This window comes from Equus quagga, chromosome 8 (assembly GCF_021613505.1).
Source record: "Equus quagga isolate Etosha38 chromosome 8, UCLA_HA_Equagga_1.0, whole genome shotgun sequence".
NCBI lineage: Eukaryota > Metazoa > Chordata > Mammalia > Perissodactyla > Equidae > Equus > Equus quagga.
The window spans coordinates 126,555,705-126,571,857 of NC_060274.1; the positions used below are offsets into that span (position 1 = coordinate 126,555,705).

The 16,153-nt window shown below is 43.5% G+C and overlaps 1 protein-coding gene across 3 annotated transcripts in view; it reads left to right on the forward strand.

Moving 5' to 3' along the window:
• Positions 1 to 1,266: 1,266 nt before the first annotated feature.
• The window catches only part of NUB1 (negative regulator of ubiquitin like proteins 1), a 29,518-nt gene continuing 14,631 nt past the window's right edge, over positions 1,267 to 16,153 (forward strand). Inside the window, exons 1-8 of one of the 3 annotated variants that reach the window (XM_046669530.1) lie at positions 1,267 to 1,317; positions 3,804 to 3,921; positions 5,994 to 6,161; positions 7,108 to 7,166; positions 8,160 to 8,230; positions 11,193 to 11,375; positions 12,050 to 12,141; positions 13,948 to 14,054. In XM_046669530.1, coding sequence (XP_046525486.1) covers positions 3,805 to 3,921; positions 5,994 to 6,161; positions 7,108 to 7,166; positions 8,160 to 8,230; positions 11,193 to 11,375; positions 12,050 to 12,141; positions 13,948 to 14,054 — 797 coding nt within the window. In that variant the 5' untranslated portion in view covers positions 1,267 to 1,317; position 3,804. Of the gene's footprint in view, positions 1,318 to 1,435; positions 1,552 to 3,803; positions 3,922 to 5,993; positions 6,162 to 7,107; positions 7,167 to 8,159; positions 8,231 to 11,192; positions 11,376 to 12,049; positions 12,142 to 13,947; positions 14,055 to 16,153 lie in introns of those variants that run through there. The other 2 variants (XM_046669531.1, XM_046669533.1) reach the window with 2 other exon arrangements.

Sequence of the window (16,153 nt, forward strand, 5' to 3'; positions counted from 1 at the left end):
GACAGCACTCAGCAGCTTGAGCAGGTACCCCCAGGCACCGGTTGGAGCCGGCTGCCGCGTGCAGAACCTCTGTTCTCAGGCCTCGCCCCACGACAGCGCTAGAGCAGGTCCAAGGATGGGCTTTGGGATTTGGAAAGGATGGGCCGACAGTCTCAGGCGAGCAAACTCTCTGGGATCCGAGATGGACTCTTTCTGTCTTCCATTCCCGGGTCCGCCTGCCAAAGGCCGGTCTCCCCATCCCTCAAAGCTCCGCCAGAACCTGTGCTCAGCCACTGGGCTCCGCGCTCGTTCTCAGGGCAGTTCAGACTGCCTTTGGTTTTCATGCACACGAGTCTCACTTCTTCACCTAGACAGACAGACCCAGCCCAGACGGCAGGTTTGTTAGACTTTACCCAGCGCTGGGCGGAGTGCTGTGGAAGGAGGCGGATCTCCATAGATCTTGTAGACGCTGTGACGGATGCGAGGTAAGCAGGGCCAGCATCGGGGGAGAAGCGCGCGAGGGCAAGGGGCTGGGAAGTCGGGGAGAAGGAACCCAATTTCACCCTGAGGGGAGGCTGGTGGTGGGGTGATGGAGAGCGGGATAAAACCCCGGAGGTTTAGGGGGACAGCCGTGGTCCGGCCCAGACCGAGGGGCGGGTGTGGGAGCGGGACCCAGCTGTAGGAGGTCCGGACCTGCTCTCTGGGGGAAAGGGTCTTCCTGCCAGGTGCTTGGCCCCTTTCAAGGCTGTTGGAGAAACGAAGCCAGGCTCAGTTTCCTCCAAAGTCGGGCAAACTGGGCTGGACTAGTGGTTGGTCCCGCCTCGACACCGCCTCGAATCCCGCGGCCCGGGTCCCCGCAGCCGCCTGCCGGGGTCCTTCCCCAGCCCCGCCCCCCCGTCCTCCACAAGACCCCAGCCGCGGTCCATTCCCAGCCCCGCCCCCCGTCCCCTCAGACCCCAGCCAGGGTCCTCGCCAGCCCCGCCCCCCGTCCCCTCAGACCCCAGCCAGGGTCCTCGCCAGCCCTGCCCCACAACCCCACCACGTCTTAGCCCCGCCCCGTCCTCGCCCCACCCCTGCTCCGTCTTAGCCCCGCCCACACCCCAGTATCAGTCCCGCCCCGTCTTGGCCCCGCCCACACGCCTGCCCACCACACCGCCTTCTCCCCGCCCACGGCCCGCCCCCTGCTGGCCCCGCCCATAACCCTGTTTCCCCGTCGCGCGAGGGCGGTGCAGCGGCGGCGGGGGCGGGGCAGCCTCACCCGGAATGAAAACAAACGGTGGCCCCCGCCGCATCCGGGCACTCGGTGAGTCGCGACGGGCAGGAGCGGCGGTGGCGCAGGTGAGGAGACGGCGGCCGTGCGTCCAGTCCCCGAACCCGGGCTCACGACGCCGTCGGGCGCCCCAGTCCCCGGCACGACCCCGATGCCCCCCGGCCCGGGTCTGGCGCGGCTGCACTGGCGGGCGGTGGGCGCCCTGCAAGGAGGCTTGACTGGGCCGGGGGCGGCGGGCCGGGGCTTCGGGACACGCCGGCGGTTCATCAGGCCTTGGGTTTGCGCTGCGCTGGGCGGGGGAGGTGGGGTATTTTAAAAAGCTTGAGTATTGTTTGGGGGAGAGACAGAAATATATGTATATATTGAAATTAAGCCAATTAGCCAAGCGAAAAGCTTGAATCATAACACTGTTATTCCAGATATGCCATTTGGGATTTATTTGCAATCAAAGCCAGATTTTCTTTGCTATTTAAGGAGAAAACACGGTTGATTTTTCTCCAACCTTGACCAGCTGAGTCTATATTTCTCACCTCCTTCCTTTACTCTTGTTTTTTAATACAAGCGTCTTTTATTACTCTCCCAGAAAATTTAATGTATTTTGAATATATTTTTGTGTATATATATTTGAAAAGCTCTGGGTAAAGGTAGCCTAGATAATTCGTTACAGAAGTGAAAGTGAAATTTTTAAAGCGTGGTTCATAAGGTTTCACTTTCAGTTATGAGCTGTAATGGATTTTTTTCCTGTTGAGAAATAATTGACGTAGATCTCTGCGCTTTTTTTGGCTGTAATAAGGAACCTTGTATGGCAGGCAACTTTCAGTTCTCCAGTTAAAATTGAAGACTGATTTATTAAACTGTTTCCTTTTGGTTTGATTTAAAATACGTATTCTCGTTTATTCTGTTGTCTATAACTGAAGCTGTGTACTTTTCAAGACAGCAGTTTAATCTTTTTTTAAACATTGAGTCTTGCGTGATGTAGACCCTGCCCCCTGTAGGTTTGCTCCTGGGTGAGGCGTGGGCCCGGCGGCAGGTCTGTGAAGCCCTCTGGGCCTTGGGTCAGGCAGTGGCTCGGATGGGATCAGGGAGGGCAGGGCATTCAGCCTTCCAAATAGCGGTGCGTGGAATGATTCCCCGCCACTTCCCTCATATTTTATTTACAATTTCTGAAGATACATGAGAAGGGAACTAGCTTTGTGTAGTGGTTCTGTAAGTTCATTGGTTTGAAAAGCTAGTGCTCATAGTACTGATTTGCTTTTCTGTGTGAGAAGCTTTCGTTAGTACTTGGAAATCTGGAGTTCTTCCATGCCTCGCCTGGATGCACACAACCCCCTCCTTGATGTGTTTGTTGTTTCTTGCCCTTTCTCCTCCCTCTCCTGATTACCCTCTTTCTCGCCACGAAACTGATACAGAATGAACTTCCTTTTAAAATTCTTACTTGTAGAATACACTTAAATTATCAAACTTGACTTAAAAAACAGGTGAATTGGGTTGGGGGAGTGGGGTGGAATACAGGCCCTGCATAGAAAAAGGAAAGTTAGTTATCCAGGTTGTATTAACCCTTGTTTTTTCACCCTTTAGAACTTGTCTTCATCATTCAGAAGCTGATAACTTTTTACTTTTCTCACTACTTGTCTGGTCGGGCTGTACTACTCTTGTCAGCTGTTTCACGTCTCTAGCAGCCTCACCCGCCCCTTTGAATGGCTATGCTAGTGAGAGATGAGGAGAGAATTCCGTGGCTGGCGGGTATTCTTTGGGAGAGAGTAGTTACATACTCAGGACACACAAGCAGCAAAGGACTGCGCGGCAATGCAGAGTCTGATGTTGTCGGCAGCAGTCCCAGTGCTGGTTGTGGTGCTGCCTCATTTTGTGACCTTGGCTGAGTCGTTTGACAAACCTGGGGCCTGGGTGTTCTCACCTGTAAATGATGATCCAACCAGCGCCAGTGTTAGATTTGAATAGTATACATAGATCTGCCATTGTGCTGTTATCACAAAATACCACGCAAAACTTTTCTAGTAGTGTAAATGTTTTTAATTTTAAAAATTCAGATATAGAGAATATTTATTATTGATTGTTCACAGTTGAAGCTAGCGTTTCTTTATGTTAGCCTGCCAAGGTGGGTGGTGTTTTGTGTTAAACTAGCCAAAATACAAGAGAATTTCTAAGCTCTATGTTGACTTGCTTATAAAAGTTGACTACTTTAAGGATTCACCTTTTCTTTACCTTTTCTCTTAGATCAGAGAATAATAGCAGGTTAAGATATAGAAAAGTGTAATAAACTTTGCTACATACCAGCACTTTAAATATCTTTTTATGTAATACATAATATATAATTGAATAAATAATAAATATTTCAATATATATAGAAATATATATTTTAGAGAAGACTGGAGGTAGCTAAAATGTAATCTAAAAGTAATTTAGATTAAATTGGAGAACGAGCAGTGGAGGGGAGCTCAGCTTACTCTACAAGGCACATCAACGTGTTAGGTACGTTATAAAACACTTTGAAACGTGGGGTGGGGTGTCACTGATGGACTGTTTTGCTTTTAAGAATGGCGCAAAAGGAATATCTCCAAGCAAAATTGACCCAGTTTTTAAGGGAAGACAGAATTCAACTTTGGAAACCTCCATATACAGATGAAAATAAAGAAGTTGGTTTGGCGTTGAAGGTATTTTTCTTTTAAGACATAAATAATTAGCAGTGTTATATGTCTCCTTGGGAAATAAGATTCTGCAGTCACCGGAAATTGCCAGGCACAACCACGTAAACTTTCAGCATAACCAAAAAGCATTAGTAATAAGCAGGTACCCACTATTTACTGGGAGTTACAAGCTTATTTTTGTTTAGTAAGATTTTATGCATATGAGAATGTTATCTAATTTCTCAGGTATATACTGTTTTTAATACCTTCACAGTGTTGCGTAAAATTGTTAATCTGGGAATTAATTTTGGCCAGCTCGTGAGGCCAGTGAGTGGGTGTGCCGTGTGTGTGAGGGAGTGCCTGGGCAGCTCTCAGTGCTCCTTACTAGCATGGTCTGCTGTAACACGAGTGCCCCCCTGCCCCAGCTTTTTTTACGCTATGGCTATTTGTTCATTTTTTTCAAGATATATCTTTCTAATAATTAGTCCTCAGTTTTTTACAGCATCATAAGAAATGGCATTATTGTACGTAACTGAAATTTCTAGAAATTAACATTTGCCTGCTTTTTTAAGTAGAGAAACATTAGTCTTTTTGATAGACATCTGTTATATGGGAAGTACCCTAGCATGTACTTCTCTGCTTTCTCAGTCTGAGTATCCAGAGATAAATGATGTGACATTTATCAGGGACTAAGGATTGTCATGAGGGCATCACATTGTCCTGTGTTGTGGCACAATGATGCACTTGGGAGGTGACATACTGTATTAGGGTCTTAGAATTTCGCATCCTGTGTTCCTGACAGGCCTCACTTTTTAGTTTTTCCTACTCACCTTCTGACCTTTCTTCCTTTTTTTTTTTGCTTGTTATAATCTCTTTGGCTCAGAAACTAGATATGGCATAATAAGAAAGCTATTTCGTCTTTGTCCCCACTTCCTGGCACAGAGCTCCTAAAACCCTTGGAATTTCCCCAGTGGTGAGGGTGATAGGAGCATCTTTTGTTCTAATGAGGCAGTTCTTGGCAGTGGCTTCAGAATGGGGCTAGTCGCCAAAAAGATCAAACTCTTATTAGAAGCTTGAAACTTTCAGCCCTACCCTCCAGCCTTGGGGAGGGAAGAGGGCTGGAGCTTGAGTTAATCACCACTGGCCAGGGATTTAATTAGTCATGTCTACATAGTGGAACCTCCATAAACATCTGAAATGATGGGTTTCGGGGAGCTTCCAGGTTAGCAAACACATCTATATGCTGGGAGGGTGGTGCACGCCAACTTCACAGGGACAGAAGCTCCTGCACTCCGGACCCTTCCACACTCCACCTTCGATACCTCTTCATTGAGATGTTCATTTGTACCCTTTATAATAGACTGTAATCGTATGTATAGCATTTTCCTGAGTTGTGTTGAGTCGTTCTAGCATTTATTATTTTACAGCCAGTACCAGTGATTCAGAATTTTCCATTAAGGAAGTTATTTAAAGTCTAACCTGACGTGTTCTCACAAGTTAGAAAAATTAGAATGTTTTCTCTATTTTTTTTTTCTTATTTTCCCCTCCAATGTAGTTGATCAGTTCACTATTCTTTTTTTTTTTTTTTTTTTGAGGAAGATTGTCACTGAGCTAACATCTATGCCAGTCTTCCTCCACTTTATGTGGGATGCCACCACAGCATGGCTTGACAAGCAGTGCTAGGTCCGCACCCGGGATCTGAACCTGTGAACCCCGGGCCACTGAAGCAGAGTGCACAAACTTAACCACTACACCACTGGGCCAGCCCCTAGTTCATTATTCTTTAAAATAATTTTTTATGTATTGCAGTCACATAGGTCAAGCCCATCTTTCTTTTCCCTGTAGAATAATCCCAATTATTTTCACTTTTTCTCTTGCATCTGTTTTCCTGTCTTTTATTTGTTTCTATTTTTCCCTGGATCCTCTCTCCCCTCTATGCCCCTCCTGATGGTGAGCCGTCTGGATTTCGCTGTAATAGGGGTGACCGCCACTCACTGGAGTTCTCTGCTGTGGAGTCCTGCATGTGCTCTTCTGTATTTTGCCCCCTTTTTGTTGAGTTGGTACTACATTGATCTGTGTTTTCTGATTTTTCTTCATAGGATCTTGCTAAGAAGTACTCTGACAAGCTAGAATGTTGTGAAAATGAAGTAGAAAAGATAATGGAAGAAATACGTTGCAAAGCAATCGAGCGTGGCACAGGAAATGAACATTATAAAACGACAGGAATTGCTACAATTGAGGTATTTTTACCTCCACGAGTAAGAAAAGTGAGTAATTTCCCCAAATTTATGTAAGGCCTAATGTTTAGTTAATTTAGTGATGTGGTCAAATAAATTATGATTTTTCCTTAAAGCTACAATCCAAAGTTAAAGTTCTTTTAAGTTATTTTACATGTTGAACATTATCAACCGAAAAGTTAATTTTGTGGATTCTTAAACTGGAATATTTACAAGGTAGATTTGCGCCTCTTAGACCTCCAAAACTTTACAAAGCTGTGCGTCACATTTTTACCTTAAAAGAGTTTCAGTGAACATTTAGAAATATCGGGGAATGAGAGAGTACTTGAAGTTTTCTAAAACGGCGTGCAGCGGGAATGGAATTCGTCCCTTTTTCTGTGCTGGCGGAGGTCAGAGGCAGTGTGCATGTTCAGGCCTCTGCTTTGCCGTTAGCAGGGCCCTGGGAAACCAGACCGCCAGTCAGAGCGCAGTGTGATGGGTGAGTGTGGAGGGAGCAGTTTGCCTGGGCTCACAGGCCTCCTGGTGATCCCACGTTTCCTCCTAAGCCCAGCCAGAGGAGAATGAAGAGGCCCCAAAACCATGTCCCCCTTCTCCCTGCTCAGTGGGCATAGTGAAGAGGATGTCTCTTGCGCGCTGAGAGGGCCCCAGTGCTGGAGGTGGTGGGCCGGGTCGTTGCGTAGCATAGGCCGGTTCCACTGAATAAAGGCTTATGACAAACCCCTCTGAGCAGAGGCTGAAGCCCTTTTCTGGGACCTCACTGCGCTCCCGTGACTGCATGTGGCAGGTTATGTTCAATGATTTCTCCACCAGGCATGTGCAGTCTTAGTCCTTGAGCACAGAGAGACCTAAGTATTTACGTCATTTGATATCAACCTTTCTGATTTTATAGACAGGGTAATGACACTGTCTTTTGACTTTTGACACAAAAGTGTCAAATTCAAGTACATTTTATTTTATTTGTCTTATTTTTAAATAGGATAGAAAAAACCGGTTGGAGACCCGATTGCACATCACTGGCAGGGAACTGAGGTCTAAGTAAGTATCTGTGCCCTCCGCCCCGGGTGCCCTCGGCCCTGACGTTGGCCCCGTCGTCCTCCGTGGCTGTCCTGTGAGACAGAGGGCAGGTATTACTAGCCTCGTTTTGGGGAAGGGAAAACTGAGACGTGTTGAGGCTCACACTGGTAGTTAAGGGCAAAGTGAGAACTCAAGACTTGCACCACTCTTCTCCGTTTCCTGGTGTACTTGAGATCAGATGGGAACTGCGTGTCCACCACCTAACGGGAACTTGATACGTGTTTGAATCAATGCGTGAGTGATATAAATAGGAGACAGCCTGGCCTTCCCCAGATCAGTAGCTTTGACTTTTATTCCCTAGTGTACTAATAACGTGCTATGACATTCAGCAAAATGTTTTAGCGAATTTCTGGCTGTTGGCCCATCTGTAGAAAGAAAACATACCTGCCTGTCCCATACTAGTGAAATTCTAACTTTTGAGGCCTGGTTGGTTATTTTATCCACTTACACATTTTTAAATGGTAAGTGTTGTGAGTACCTCCAGGGCTAGACAGCCCACGTTTCTGAAGCTGATTTTCCTCATATTCTTCTTTGGTCTACATCAGGGCTGTTAGGGATGGATTCAGGAACGATTGTTCATTCAACACACGTGAGCAGAAGGTTGTACGGAACAGCCCCCTATTGTGGGCTCCTCCAAGGAGACCGCAGAAGGCATAGGAAATGGCTTTTCTCCTGACGTGCGGCTAGGGCCTTCCTGTCCACACGGGTACACCACGCCACTGGTCTCCACTTCATGAGGAAACAAGTAGTAAAACAGATAGTTTAAAAAAGGACATTGTCTCTTACACCATTTCAAACAACCGTCTGGTAAGCTTACTTTATTGTGGAGTGATGTTTGTGAGTCAGTAAATTGAAATACAGAGGGTTTCTGAGTAAAATGTATAAAATGGCTATCATGATTAACGAACAGTGACAAATTTGATTACCTACAGTTTTCATTGGTTTATTTTACAGAATAGCTGAAACCTTTGGATTTCAAGAAAGTTATATCAAAATTGTCATAAATAAGAAACAACTTCAACTAGGTATGTTATGGCAAAGTATGCAGAATTTTTAAATCAAGCTAATATAGAAATAATGACTTTGCATCTTTTTTTCCTCACTCTTCCTTTGTTCACAGATTTTAGTGGCTTTATTGCATATATAATCCAAAATCAGTTATTTTAGGGTTTAATAAAATAAAAATATAAAACAGAAAACAACTTTTCTAATAAATATTTTCTGTTTTGTGCTGGTAGGGGAGAAAGACACTCACTATAGGTCTGATAAAATGTGGCAGAATGGAAGTGTAGATGTGCTGAGTGAAACAGGAGTTCCAGTAAATTCTCCCTGAGGGAGAAGAGCTAATGCTGAGTGAGGACAGCAGGGAAGGCTGCTGTGGGAAGTGTTCCAGACCGAGAGAGCCTCATGTAGGAGCCCAGTGATGTGAATTTGAGGAATTGAAAATGGTCCAGTATGGCTAAGTGTGGAAACTGAGGAGAGGGTAGCGCTTTTTAAGGATGGAGGGCCAGACAGAGGCCACATTGTAAAGATTATAGCAGTGGTTCTCAGCCAGGGGCAATTTTGCCACCCAGGGGACATTTGGCAATGTCTGGAGACATTTTTGAGTGTTGTGGCTTGGTGGCAGGGCTAGGGGGGAGGTTGTGCTCCTGTCACTTAGTGGTTAGAGGCCAGGGGTGCTGCTGAACATCACGGAAGGCACAGAACAGCCCCCACAACAAAGACTTCCCCAGCCCACAGTGTCAGCAGTGCTGCTGTTGAGAAACCCCGGACTCTGTGAGCCTTATTCAGTATCAGAGCCTCTCTCCTAAGAGAAGTGGAGAGCCATTCTTGCTGGGGAGTGACACACAATGTGTCTGTGTTTTAAAGATCACTTGGCTGCTGTGGGGGAATGGATTTGAAGGAGGCATGAAAGGACTTGGGAGACCAGTTAGTTATTGCGGCAATTCAGGCAAATACTATAGTCTAATCAGTTTCCAGTAGGTTGGGGTGGCCTGGAGAATCAAGTTCACATCCAGCTGAGTGTAATGCAGCCTTCACAGCCTAGCCCTAGTCTTCCTTTGCAGCATCACCTCTAGCCGTTTCCCATTGTCTGTTATAGATGTCAGAGATATCTTTTCACTGTCATCTAATCTCTTGTTAATTCTGTTTGTGGTATCCTTCATTGAGCAGAAATACTTGATTTTGATGTTATCATATCCCTCAATTTTTCACTTCATCATTTGTGTTTTAGGAAGTTCTTTCCCTAACCACAGAGCCACATGCATAGGCTTCTGTGTTTTCTTCCTTTAGCTTAATCTGTATGAGTTCTTCAGTCTGTCCAGAGTCCCCCTTTATATATAAGGATCTGGCTTTATTTTTCATCCAATACCTCACTAAACTTGCTCTTTCCACAGTGCTATTTGGTGCCCCCTTTACGTATATATTCTTTCCGTTTACTTGTAGGTTTTTTCCTGGGCCAGAACCATAGAGTTGTGTTTTTTTAATTGAGATATAATTGACATATACTATTATATTTCAGGTATACAACATATGATTGAATATTTGTATATATTGCGAAACGATCACCACAATAAGTCTAGTTAACATTCATCACCATACATAGTTACAAAGTTGTTTTTTTCTTGTTATGAGAACTTTTAAGATCTACTCTCTTAGCAGCGTTCAAATATACAATACAATATTATTAACTACAGTCATATGCTGCGTAACAGCATTTCCGTCAATGATGGACTGCATATGCGATGGTGGTCCCATAAGATTAGTATCATATAGCCTAGGTGTGTAGTAAGCTGTACCATCTAGGTTTGTGTAAGTACACACTATGATGTTCATACAATGGCAGAATTGCCTAATGACTTGTTTCTCAGAACGTGTCCCCATCATTAAGTGACACGTGACTGTATAGTCACCATGCTGTGTATAATGTGCCCAGGACTTCTTATTTTTTATTTTTATATTTTATTTTATTTTTATTTTATAAATGAAAGTTTGCACCTTTTGACTGCCTTCACCCATAGAGTGTTTTATTTCTGTGGTTTTGTTATAGTTTTAAAATCTAGTAAGGCGAGTCCCTCTCTTGGCTCTTCTTTATCAAGGTGACTTGGCTGTTGGTGGGCCTTTATTTTTCTATATAAATGTTAGAATGATTTTCAAGTTTCTAAAAAAAAAATCAAACTAGAGTTTTCCAGAAATGTGTTCAAATTTGTACATTTATAATTCATAATACTGTTTTGCTATTTTTAAATCTGTTTGCATGGGTATTTACCCTTTTTCATTTTGGTTGTTGTCTGCATCTTTGACTTAATTTTTGTTAGGTTTGTATATTTGATTAATATTTTCACAGAGCCACCTGTTGATTTTGTTAATATTCTCTTTCATTGATTTCTGCCCTTATCTTTATTTCCATTTCATGCTTGAGGAAACTGGGTCCTAGAAGATAAGTAGTTTACTCAGGGCCACAGAGTTGAAAAGGGCGAGAACCCGAGGCCTTTGCTTTGAACTGTTACAGTAAGCTACCCGTCCCAGTGCCCTGCTGCACTGTGGCTTCTCGTCCACTGCTGTGAATGGGGCGTACTGTTTCTCGAGCTAGAGGGTAGGAAAATTCATGGATTATACTTTCTCATTTTCCTTTTATATTGCCTAGCACAGAGCTCTCCTTGTAGTAGATTCTCAAATATTTATTGCTTTGATTTGAGCTCTCCTGGTAGTAGATTCTCAAATATTTATTGCTTTGATTTGATCTTACAACGAGAATAAAGAAAACTGGAAAGGATAAATGTAGTCAGCTCTGTGTTCCACTGGCTGATTTTATCCACTGGTTAGCAGTAACAGTTACACAAGCGGATTTAAATGTATTCTTACTTTGTGGCATGGTGGTTCGTAAGTGCTAATACAGGTTTAAGAGTTCCATTTAACGTGGAGAATGGACTGTTACCCAGTAAATTTAGTAGCTTTTTTTATAATATGCATTTCTGATTTTTACAGGGAGAACACTTGAGGAACAAGGAGTGACACACAATGTCAAAGCTATGGTGCTCGAACTAAAACAGTCTGAAGAGGATACAAGAAAAAATGTCCAGGTTGAAGAAGACGAGCAAAATGAAGCCAAACTAAAAGAAAAAAGAATTCAGAGGACTAAGAGAGGACTGGAGATCCTGGCAGAGAGAGGTACACAGAGCTTTGAGCTTTCAGCTCACTCCAGGACTTAAGGTAGCAGCTGATCACGCCGTCGGGGGTGGGGGGGGGTGTCACATTTCTCATTGGCTTTCCTTCCCCAGCAGTCTAACTTTTTTTTTCCTTTTATTTATTTATTTATTTTAAATATTGGCACCTGAGCTAACAACTGTTGCCAATCTTCTTTTGTTTTTTTTTCCTTCCCAAAGCCCCCCAGTACATAAGTTGTATATGGTAGTTGTGAGTGCCTCTGGTTGTGCTATGTGGGATGCTGCCTCAGCATGGCCTGATGTGTGGTGCCATGTCCGCGCCCAGGATCCAAACCAGTAGAACTGTGGGCTGCTGAAGCAGAGTGTGCGAACTTAACCACTAGGCCACGGGGCTGGCCCTGTGTTTAACATTTTTAATGTCACCATCACTACTTTTTTTTTCTTCTTTTTCTTCTTCTTCTCCCCAAAGCCCCCCAGTACATAGTTGTATATTCTAGTTGTGAGTGCCCCTGGTTGTGCTATGTGGCACATCACCTCATCATGGCCTGATGAGCTGTGCCATGTCCGCGCCGAGGATCCAAACAGGCAAAACCCTGGGTCGCCAAAGCGGAGTGTGCAAACTTAACCACCCTACTTTTTGACATTGAATTAATGGAGTTCCTTTTGGTTTTGTTGCAGCTGAGATGGTGGTGGATCCAGAAACTACACCATACTTAGACATAGCTAACCAGACGGGCAGATCCATCAGAATACCTCCATCTGAAAGAAAAGTAAGTACTGTAAGAAATGTATGGCTTGTTCTTTGATTTGCTCTCAGAACAGAGGTTGTTTTCTGGTTATTTTATCTTGGAACATCGTAAGAGATTAGAAACAGTTTTTTGGGTTATTTTCCTTTTAAAGATTTTATTTTTCCTTTTTCTCCCCAAAGCCCCCCAGTACATAGTTGTATCTTTTTAGTTGTGGGTCCCTCTAGTTGTGGCATGTGTGACGCCACCTCAGCATGGCTTGATGAGTGGTGCCATGTCTGCATCCAGGATCCGAACCAGCAAAACCCTGGGCTGCCGAAGCAGAGCACACGAACTTAACCACTCGACCACGGGGCGGGCCCCAGAAACAGTTTTCTGTCTCCAGCTCATACACAGAGAGTGTAGCCACACAGTGGGAAGTTTATACAGCAGGCTCAGCTGGTGATTTTAGTGCCGTGGTACAAGATGGCACCACCCCACTGTCCTGTGGCAGTGACTGAACATTCCCAAGTGATGTGACGCTCTGCCTTCAGCATGAGTGGCTTCCTGCGGGAGTGGCTGTTTGGCGTGGTTTATTTTACTAGAGGGACATGTCCCCTAAAGATGGATCAGAACAGGCGCTGGGGGAACCATGTAGTTTGGGAAAAGGATGACAGGTGGTTCTGCTCTCTCTCCCCTGGCTCCGCATTCCCCCTCGTCCTGTTCTAGAATTTGGAAAAGGTAGGAGGTGGTTTTACCTTTGAATATGTCTAGGGGGTCTTTATAGAAGCACTTTACATCTTGGACCCTGAGATCAATCTCTGAGCTGGAGCCCAGTAGCTTCTTAAAATGAAAAGCTCTAATGACTATGGGTCAAGTTAATTTTAATTTTTCTGTCTTTAAAGGACAGTTTTGAGTAGGTTCCACTATATGAATTACTCTAAGGATTGAAGTTAAGTTTTAATAAGAGAATTTTGTAGCTATCAGTGGATTGATGTTTGTTTTTTTAAATGTTGGCGATTGTTTGCCCACTGCTCTCTTTTATTAAATGATGACATCCAGATCTTTTTGGAAAACTTTACAAAATGGAATTATATAAAAATTCAAATCTAGGGGGCTGGCTTGGTGGCATAGTGGTTAAGTTCACGTGCTGTGCTTCTGTGGCCCAGGATTTGCAGGTTTGGATCCCAGGTGCAGACCCACACACCACTCATCAAGCCATGCTGTGGTGGCCTCCCGCATACACAATAGAGGAAGATTGGCACCAATGTTAGCTCAGGGACAATCTTCCTCAAGCAAAAAGAGGAAGATTGGCAACAGCTGTTAGCTCAGGGCCAGTCTTCCTCACACAAAAAAAAATCTAATTTAAAAATATTAATGAACTTTAAAAAATTTTGAATCAGTTTTTAAAAATTATTTTGGAAATACTAAAGTTGACAAATACTTTAGAAAAAACTTGATTAAGAGTAGAAAGTAAAATGAATGCTCTTTTCAAAAAGGATACAAAGAATATAAGCATTACTGGCTGCTTTTTTTTTTTTAGTATGTTTAGTTTTACAGAATGCTAGAAATAGGTCCAAATCAGCAGACACTGAAATAACCTGGCGAAAACAGGGACAGGAGCTGGTTATGACCATGTCAGCACATTAAGCAGAGCGCTTGCTTTCCGTGTTTAGGTGAAATAAAGCTTTAATTATGTTTTTCTCAATTTTGGCTTTTAGATTTAGTTGTGACCTTATACTTTATTTCTTTTTTTTTTACTTTGATTTCTTTAGACTTAATATGTTTTTAATATGATTTGTTTTATTATAGTTTATAGTGATGTTTTTTTAAATCCTTATTTTTTCCTAGGCCCTTGTGTTAGCTATGGGATATCATGAGAAGGGCAGAGCTTTCCTGAAAAGAAAAGAATATGGAATAGCCTTGCCATGTTTGTTGGACGCTGACAGATATTTCTGGTAGGCACTTTTGTACTTGGTGAATACCAGTTTTAAGGAAGATGGCCCAAATTATACAAAGCACCCTCCCTCCCAACCCCCATACACTTCAGACTTCAGGTTTTCACTCAAGATGCTTAATGTAAAAGAGTAGTTACGGCGTAGACCAATTTGTGAGCTGTGTCTTCCCTTCATGTTTCTAATTGATCTCTCTTCCCCGGAAAGAATTTTATAAACATATGTGCTTATTTTTTTACAAGCATGTAGAATATCACGTCTGTTTTTGTAATGTGTTGTCAGACTGAACTATCCATCATAAAGTCCCCATCAGCTTTTCACTTAAAGGTTTTGGGGTGGACATTGCTGATCATTCTCGAAATCCATTGTTTCGTTAGCAGCTGCAAAATGGAGCTACTTTATTATTCCCTCTGCATTTATTGCTGGAATTCTTTTGAAAAGAATTCTTTTTCCTCATCAGCTCTTTGCTTATACTGAGGTGCAGTCTGCACAGAGAGACAGAATAAAATGCTTGGTTCTTTCTCCTTATTTTCTTACTTTCGGAATAAATGAATTGCTTCCTTGGCATCCTCCCAAGATGACATCACCAGTGAGGTTTCCTTTTCTTTTTTTTTTAAAGTATCAGTACGAGCTCATGGATTTTAACACATTTGACGTACTTCAAAACCCAGTGCTTAAATTGGCCATCTTCAGCCAGCAGGCAGGTCCTGCGTCCTTCTGACCTACTGCTAGTAGGCTCTGGTCTCTGGTGGCAAAAAGTGTTCCAGACTCATCTTGGACATTTCCTGCCCCAGCCCAGCAGTCCGCAGTTTCCCAGGGACTCCTGGTTCCTCTTCATGGGAAATGGCACAGGGAGCCTAAAATCCAGGCAATGAAATATTTGAAGAAGAGACATGATGTTTGCAAATAGTCAAAAGGAAACAACTTTGGTGTTATTTTTTTTTCCATTTCGGTAAATTCCTGAGGTATACTTCAAGAAGATAAATACAAATGTTGACAGTTTGATGACTGTATTGGCAGCTCCCTTGGATTTCAAGTAAACTAACTTAATCAAAAAGGGGCATTTATTGTCTCAAATATCTGGGAGGAGGGGGCAAAGCTGGAAGTAACTAGAACAAGGGCTTGGTGCCCTAGGGTTTTCTTACTCTGCCGCTTTGTTTCTGCTTCTTGCTGAATGTCGGTTTCATTCTCTGCTGCAGACAGCGCAGGCTGTGAGTTAGGTCCTTAAAATTCAGGTAAATTTCTCATTCCCTTCATAATTGTTTCTAATTTTTTATTTATAGTAAACTTTAAACATATGTAAAAAGACACTAATATAATGAATTCCCATATACTTATAATCGTGATTCTGCACTTATCAAGATATGGTTATGCTGGTTCATCTGTATGAGCCGTTCTCAGTTTTTTTTACTCTGGACAAATCCTCGAAATCATTTTCAGGTCTCAGGGAACCCCTGAATAGAAATAACTGTATCTTCAGTTCATGGTATGTTAATGTTCAGTAAGTAGTAGATATAATAATCCATTAATAATTGTCAGTACCTTTTTAAGTAGCAAGTGACATTTTTTCTGAGGATCTGTTTATTCAGGCCAACTTAGTTGTGTAAGTTTTATGTGAGTGCCCTCTCTTTGTCAGGATATCAGCTCTAAGGCAATCAGTAGTGGAGGGGGAAGAAACTTCAGTGGTTCTATTTCCTTTCCTACTTGATGTTTTTCTACTTTCTCCAAGTGGCTACAAGTTCAAGCACAACTTTCTGTTACACATCGAGGGGTATGGTATGGAGTATGACCAGGAGTAGTTTCTTTCCCTATTTAAAACTGAAAATGGGAGTTCTGCTTTTGGCCAAGAAGGAGTAACAAGGTCTGGATTTACTCTCTTACCTGAAACAACCAGAAAACTGGGCAAAATGTATGAAAATGTCGGTTATCTGACAATGCAGGACAGTTTCCCCTGATGTGGGGAAACAAACGAGGGGAGCCCTGTGATGGCCTCAGCTCACTGCCTGGAGAGAGCTTCCAGGCTGCGGTGCAGGGAGGAGAAACCCACGCAGAACCTCATGCCTCCCCTGAGCTGAAGAGACAGAGATAGGAATCTAGGGAGG